The sequence below is a fragment of the Gasterosteus aculeatus genome, chromosome 7 (genome assembly GCF_964276395.1).
Source record: "Gasterosteus aculeatus chromosome 7, fGasAcu3.hap1.1, whole genome shotgun sequence".
Taxonomy (NCBI): domain Eukaryota; kingdom Metazoa; phylum Chordata; class Actinopteri; order Perciformes; family Gasterosteidae; genus Gasterosteus; species Gasterosteus aculeatus.
In genome coordinates, this window is record NC_135694.1 from 15,668,557 (window position 1) to 15,676,538 (window position 7,982).

The window sequence follows — 7,982 nt, forward strand, 5'->3', positions numbered from 1 at the left end:
GTCTCACATATCATATCAGCTTCTGAATTATTCCACAGTCATCATTGAAGGACATTTAACACCAACAGCTCCGATGATCTTTTTTCAGGTAAAGCAGCTCTAGTAAAAGCACCGGAACGCCCAATTTAAGATGTGGACGCCGCAGTCTAAACGGAGTCATTTCCACTAGACAGAAACGCTTTATTTAAGGTACTCCCTGGAATGGTAGACATGTTTTATATTATAATTCTCAAAGTCATAAAAGTAAAGACATTTCTAATACAAAAATGATGTGCTGATCATTCTGCCTGATTATCTGACTGTTTCGTCTGAATGGTAAGTAAAGGCCTAAATCTGTTCCCTTCATGTTCCCCCTTTGCTTAGTTGTCTAGCTAAATATAACTATTGACATGGCCCAGACATTATGTAATACTACAATAATTGTTTTGTGATAGATTACAAGTTATGCAATTGGTCCAACAGATGAGGGTCTGATAATGCAATAAGAAAATTCTCTTTTCACAGATGAATACATGTACTTTGAACTACTCGTAGTCAAGCAAATTGAAATGAACCAATTTTCCTTATACATTTAACCAGTTGGTCTTGGCCCAGTGTTTGAGTGTTCATAGTCAGCCTCCTCCTAGCAGTCAGCTATGAGGATGTGGCTTCTACCCGTGCCTTGCTCATTGGAGCTGCTGACAGACCTGTATCTGGATGTACGGTGAACATTTGTGTTTTGTCTAAACATGTGCAGTAGTCTGATTAGGAGCCATGCAGTATGTGCCCCCCCCGACCCGCCCTAGGCCAAATAGCACCTGCAAACAGACATCCGAGCTAGCGAATCAAGGCAAACTGTAACTCACACGACGGACAATGTCAGCACAAATGATCTGAAATCAAGATGAGCCATGTTTCTTCCCACGCTTTTATTGCAAAAACTGGAAATTTGTAACAGTCTAAAACTATGCATGTCTAAAAAATGTGTTATAAATTGTTGTGTTTAAATCTGCCATGCTTTGGTGTGTTTGCCAATGTAGTTCAGTGCATTAAAGAAGAGCCAACACTAAGAAAAACAGCAACGTAGCATAAATACTCGTGGCAGAAAGCAGTGCAAAGGATGGGTAAACAAATATTACTATCCTCAGGGTTGACAAATTAAAGCCGCCGTGCTTACAAAATGAAACATACAACAAGCACCATCAAATCTCTCCAGAAGTTGGTAGGTGTACACCTTTTACAAACATTGTTAAGACAACAGAATTTTAGGGGCTAATAAGGGAAATCATACTTAATGTAAGTCTTACGTCCACATTGTAATGGGACAAAAAAAATGATATCTCAAATTCTTCAAGATAAAAGAGGAAAGGACAGTAAAAAAATGCTTTGCTCACCAAAACACAGGATCAAATGTTTACATGTCTTCAGCCATGTGTTGTGGAATGTTGTTGGCATGTGACGTGAAGGAATGCGCTTTCATTTCCCACTTCTGTCGCAGTCGGAAATATAGAGACACGCACGCAGCGAGGCTTTTAAGTGAATGAGGTTACAGCTCATCCTTCATCTTATCGCCCTTTGGCCTTACCATCCGGCCTATGAACAGTATGGAGTTTGTCTTCTGGTCCTTCACCAGGAAGATGAAAGGATGGTCGGCGTAGAACAGTTTGGGGTCTTTCAGTTTGTCCGTGCCAAAGAGGCTCAAGTCCATCTCGTTGCCGTCGGTGTCCCATTCCATGGCCGAGGCGTGGAACACACTGGCCAGGTAGAGATCCTTCTTCCCAGAGATTTTGGACAAGTCAGCTTTGGATTTGTCCACGGCCTCCGTCAGGCCCAGCTTCCCGAGGTGTTTCTGAACAGGAGCAGATGTTTGGATTGTGTCAAATAAGCTAGACGCAATGACCGAGGTGTCATTCTTTTGCATGTCCTACCTGCAGGTTGTGACTGACTTCCATGGTGACTTTGGGCAGAGACACGGCCACCGCCGTCTGCTGCAGTTTGCCCATCCACGTATCCAGCTGCTTCCTGGTGAGCATCTTCTCCAGCCTCTGCAGAGGTTCCACTTGGTGGGGCATGATGACCACCACAGTGGACTTCTTATGAGCCAGAGGCATGCTAAGCAGAGTTAACTTGTTGGTTTTGTCATCATAGAAGCCATAGAGTCCTGAGGAAACATGAAACATGAAATCTCTCTAATCGGTTGTTAATTAAAAAACACTAGTTTTACTCTATTTTTAGCATTGATGAGATTGCACAGACTTATTGATCAATTTGAGTCATCCCTGACACGTTCGAAGTCACCCAACTTAAACACACAGAAAGCAGTATTTTCTTTCCACGGTAGGAAATTGGATGTTTTATCTGCAATGGTCTAGAAACTCATTTTAGGTTTGGGCCAGTCTGCCCACTTTGATCTCGAGTGGACCAGACCGGTAAAATCATAGGCGAGGGTCCAGTCGACCGGTGCGCGCGGTTGGTGCATTTTCACCACTAATTTTCATGTGGCATGCGCTCATTCACACAGTGATTCACCCACCCACGGCTCGCTCACACAGTGCGACATCTGGTGGACTAATTGGGGATAGTAGCTATTTCTAATATACCGGCCTGCTCCATCCATCCATCCATTGTCAAACCACTTATCCTGCACACAGGGTCGCGGGGCGGGCTGGAGTCCATCCCAGCCAACTTCGGGCGATAGACGGGGTACATCCTGGATTGGTCGCCAGCCAATCGCAGGGCTACACAGAGACATAAAACCATTCACGCTCACATTCACACAACTACGGGCAATTTAAAGTCCCCAAATAACCTGATCCCCAGAGCATGTCTTTGGACTGTGGGAGGAAGCCGGAGAACCCGGAGAGAACCCACGCAGACTTTGGGGAGAACATGCAGACTCCACACAGAAAGGCCACTGGGCGGAATCGAACCCAGGACCTTCTTGCTGTGAGGCAACAGTGCTAACCACCACGCCACCGTGCCACCCCGGCCTACTCCAATAGGAATTAAATATTATCCTGCAGGCCAAAGATAAATTCACCTTGAGTTTTACATATGTGGTCTAAGGAAAGGATGTTTGTTAAAGACCTCTGGGCTGGATTTGTGGTTATTTGCAGTATTCCAATCTAATTTACTTGTATTGCGCTTTTGACACAACACACCGTTCACCCATTCACTCACATGCCACGTAGCCATCAGGACTATCTTACCATTCATATCAGGCTCTCTTTGTACAGTCTTTGATACTTTTCATAATCTCAAAATGTTTAGGGCTTAATACATTGTAAATGAGCGCTGCAGCGATGATGTTTTCTTGTAGACCAATTCAAAGTTAGCATCACACTGATTCTCTCATCAAACAATTGATTGATTACTGCAGGAAAATAGCCTTCAAAATGTAAGATTTTTGAAGCTCAACTATATGGAGTTTTTTTCCAAAAATGTTGATGATTCAAAATGTAAGATTTTTGAAGCTCAACTATATGGAGTTTTTTTCCAAAAATGTTGATGCATTCTCTGAAGTGTCCAACGTGTTGCGTGGTATCCATGTCCTCCTACCTGTGCGGTGCATCATCTGTACTGAAACAGTGTAGCTACGGGGCAGCATGAATCCGCGGTTGTCCACCATCTGATGATGGAACTGCTCATCCCAGTGAGCTGTGAGACACAACAGAAACAATTCATTCCAAGAGCATTTCAAGAAATACCGCCGCACATACACACATCTCGTGCCGTGGACTCACGTTTGAAAAACATGGCATTGACGATCATCGCCCCGTCAGTCTGCTCCACAACCTTGGTGACCTCGGGGAGCTTGCCATCGGTAGACTTGGCCGCCCACTCGTTGATGGAGCTCGCGGCGCTCTTCTTATCGTGGAAGTTTATCTTGGAGTAGTCACAGTTGTAGTGCTTTTTGCTGCTCTTGATAAAATCCTCCACGAAGGTGACGGAGCTGGGTCCGTACATGCGGTTGCTGATCTTCCAGGTGACATTGCGGGTCTTGGGGTCGCTCACCTCGGTCAGGAGCTCTGCCAGCCCGGAGTGTAGCTGCTCGTCTTTGACTTTAGCCGCGTTCAGAAGGGTTTTCACCTGGGAGGAAGTGGCAGCTTTGCCCCCTAGAGCCACCAGCCCCAGAGAGGAGGCCACAACCACGGGGGATATGAGGATGTTTTCCACGCTTTTTTCCTTGGCCATGTTCTGGTAGAGACTGAAAGCCAGCTTTGCACTGGTGTCGGCCAGGGTGGTGGCGTGTTTACTCAGGACCTGGTCTGGTGAGGCCGAGGTGGCGGCGGCCGCTGTCGTGGCCAGGAGGACCAGGGCTGCCAGGTTGGGGACCCACATGGTGCAATGCTTTGGAGGAAACCCATGAGAAGACATGCAGGCAAACATCAGTCATTCATGTGCTGACCTAAGAAGAAGGCCTAAGGTTAACTCTTTAATTATTATTTTTTGTCTCTCAAAGTATTGTGAAATCACCCATTGAAATATAGGGATACACAATCCCAGGCTGATACTATATTAATTGCTAGGGGATCATAGCAGGGGGGGGCTGGGTTAGCTGATACGCCTCCAGTGAAATCTCACCCGGTAGACCTCAAGGCAAGCCTTACATAACAGCCACGTAGGCAGCTGCAGGATGCAACTAAGCCTAACGTATCAGCCAGCCTGGTCTGAGTCCTCCATGTCTTGGCAACACAAAACATTCATGATTATGAAAAGTGTCTATCGGGGAATATATGTGGCTGATGCTGATTGGCTCCTCACAGTGTAGAAGAGTGACCACTGGCTGACACACACTCAACCAATGTCCTGTTATTATTCCAGTCCACGTATATAGAGGGCATTTGTACTTTTAGAAGAGCCCGTTTTGTGCATGTAGCTGGTTATTGGTTTTTCTAACTATAAGAACTATAGTCTGGCTGTGCACCGATAGACGAAGCGGCTGGGTAGCAGCTTCTAAGTAAAATGAATTAAAAGAGTAGAATGGTAAAGACAAGGAGTCTCTTTTCAGCAGCGTCATAGACACGTTTCAACAGGCTCACAAAGAAACACGGGAGAGATGTCTGACCAAGATCCCTTTTTAAAAAGACATTCAGTCTCCATTACTCTTTAACCGCTGTCTTTTGTTTTAAGTACTTGGAAATGTATCTTTTCTGTGTTGCAGGTTAGAACACACCAATTACAGATCAAAATAAAATGCTGATAATATGATCGGAGTTGCATGTGACATGATAAAAACATACCGTCTGTAAATTACCCCGTGACTAACATTGCTACATTTGTTTGGGATGTAATTTCATTAATAGATCCATATCAGTCCCATACTGACAAATAAAAGATGATTTTGTGAAGTTTCAATGTACAAAAGTATATGTAAAAGTCATCAATAGAAAAACCATGTATTTTGAAAGACTTCAGTATAATTTGTCCACTAAAGGTAAAATAAATGTTTCAGATGAAACCAGTTTAAAAGTTCCAACTCTCTAACTTTGAGAAACATACTTTGACTTTGAATTTTATTCTGTTTGTTGTTATGTAATAATAACACTTAGATAAACCAACCTGCTTAAATCTGCAGCAGAATGTCGAACGGATTATTACAGATGTGACTCTGTGGCCTCTTTTCACATGCCTGAGCATTTCCTACCAGTTGAACACTGCTCTACATAGTCTCCCTTCCCCCTCTCTCACTCTCAGTACTCACCACTCGCTTTGTTGGGGTTTCAATGATTCACCAGGTTCTCCTCAAGCTTGCTTACAAATAGATCCACTAGTGCTGAGCTGCTCTATGTGCAGTTCATGAATGCAACAGTTTGAATCAGAGTTGTGGGAGAAAGTTGCAGGAGTTTCCATTAAAGTCCGTGCACTGGGATCTTCCTCTCAGACTGGTCCCACCCATAGTATTCAGGGCAGAGCAGTTGTCCCCCTCCAGGTCCTAAAGCCGGAGTCTGCAGCCCAGCTAGAGCCCTCAGACATCTACCAGTCACTACTTACTGAGTATGTCTGTACTGTAATAGTTTCTCTCCGGTGATTCGAAGGAATATTTGTTTTCCTTAGCTTAAACTTTGGTGTTGTTCAATTTCAAAAGTATGTATACTCTTACATTCCTTTCATCTACTTAGTGGAAGATGTGTAAAGTAGTGTTGATGTGGGTCAGGCAGCAGGAAGTCAGTAGAAGCAGATAAATGTCCACTTTATCAGCTATTGTCTTTAGAATATTCCTTATTTTTTGCATTTCTGCGCTGAAACACTTATATTTTGACCCGTATAAACTAGATATGATGTGAAAGATAGGAAATGCAGGTTTTATTTTGTTTCTCACTGTAACCCTTTTTCAATTTGAGTTGGTTCATTAAATACTGTGTACATTTCCAGAAATGCCAATTATTTAACCTGAAACTGGGTCCCCATGTTAGAGGCTTTTTTCTCTGCTATCAGAGGCTCACAAGAAATGTGTTAAGTAAAGGGTAAATGGACTCTATTCTCTTCTCCTTTCCCACTCAAAGCACTTTTTTACCTTACATGTCTTCATTCACCCACTCTAACACAAATGGTGCCACTTGCCACAGCCACACACCGCACGCACAGCTACGGCAGCTTCTTGGCGTCAAGTTTCCAGGGACGGTCAAGAACTACGGAGCCGGGTCTCAATCCGCCCATTGAAGGAGGACCCGGCCCTCTACTGAGCCAAACGGTGGGTTATCTGATTTGCATTACTAGAAAAGTATTAGGGCATTTGTGGACTTGGAAACGGAAGACAAAAAGCTACCAAGAGTAAAAAGCTAAATAAAATCTGCAATTGATATTAATTCCCTCTGAGCTCAAATATCATATTGCATCTAGCCACGGTGGAGGGGACTATGGAGAGGCCCTTAAGCCCGTCCCTCACGCCTTTCCAGTTTACTTCCTGTCTGATCATTTTTGGATATGATTTTGGAACAAATCAGCTGAAGACTAAAGGTACTTTGCACGGCCACTAGAGGTCAACAAATAACCAACAATGAATACACAACGCTAAACAGGCTTCGCTTTGCACTGGTGGAACTGGAGCTCCTGTTAGGTTACTGTCACTATCACCACCAGCACCCCCTTTATTGTCAATAGAGATGTTTCAATCTCATTTGATATATGTATAATCCAGTTTTAAGAATCCTTAATTTATATTGTTTTTAACAAATGCAGACTTGCACATTCATCATTGCATTTTTAAATGAACGCTTTGGGCGGTCCTCTCTGTGCCACATTGCTATTTATTGCAAAGACAATGTTAACTATGAACTTTTATCTACATTCTTCTTTCCTTTCATACACTGGACCAGATCTCAAAATTAATTATTTTAAAGGTGCCAAAGGTGAGATGGGAGCTTGGAATGAGCAGCAAAATATCAATACCTCACTACATTCTTTCCCTACCATTAAAGAGCTTAGAAAGTGCCATGGATATTAGTGAGCCTGTGGTGCCTCTCTTAATTTGTTCCCTTGTGTTGCCTTCAAGTACTCCATGTCTTTTAGCATGTGACATTTCATTTAAGAAATGTAACAGCTTGAGCGGCAGAGTCTTTACCAGGCTTCTCTGGAAGAAGTGGTCCTGTATCTAAATGGGACCTTCCTGGCTAAATAAACGATTGAATGGAAACTGGAATAGGCTGATTAACATCTTTGGTTTACACTAATGTCAGTGTGATGAGTTGAATAAAAAGTACACATCAGGTCCAAATGCCTTTCCTGATGTGTGCCTTTACCACTGACGGCATCACAGGACCAACATGCATCTTTTCTGCAAGAGAACTTCGCGGAATTGCCACCGCTTAATAGTTTGGGATTAAAGGGATCTGACGTAATTATCCCAGGGTCAAGGGTTAATCCCTGACTGCTGGGCCTGGAATAGATCTCGGATGCTACAGGACGCTACTCTACCTCTTTGCTGGCTCGTGTACAATCAGGTACAACCGCTTAGATCAATGTTCTAGTGGCACTAAACTCAGGAGAGGAGTACAGCATTT

At 43.6% G+C, this 7,982-nt stretch overlaps 1 protein-coding gene across 1 annotated transcript; it reads right to left on the reverse strand.

The window, feature by feature from the left end:
• Positions 1–893: 893 nt before the first annotated feature.
• serpinh1a (serpin peptidase inhibitor, clade H (heat shock protein 47), member 1a) lies at positions 894–5,938 on the reverse strand. The gene is made up of 5 exons (XM_040181535.2): positions 5,684–5,938; positions 3,723–4,329; positions 3,538–3,636; positions 1,908–2,140; positions 894–1,828 (listed from the first exon to the last, which is right to left on the reverse strand). Exons 2-5 carry the CDS (start codon positions 4,318–4,320, stop codon positions 1,526–1,528), a joined length of 1,233 nt encoding a protein of 410 aa, XP_040037469.2. The 5' UTR covers positions 4,321–4,329; positions 5,684–5,938; the 3' UTR covers positions 894–1,525.
• Between the last annotated feature and the right edge of the window lie 2,044 nt (positions 5,939–7,982).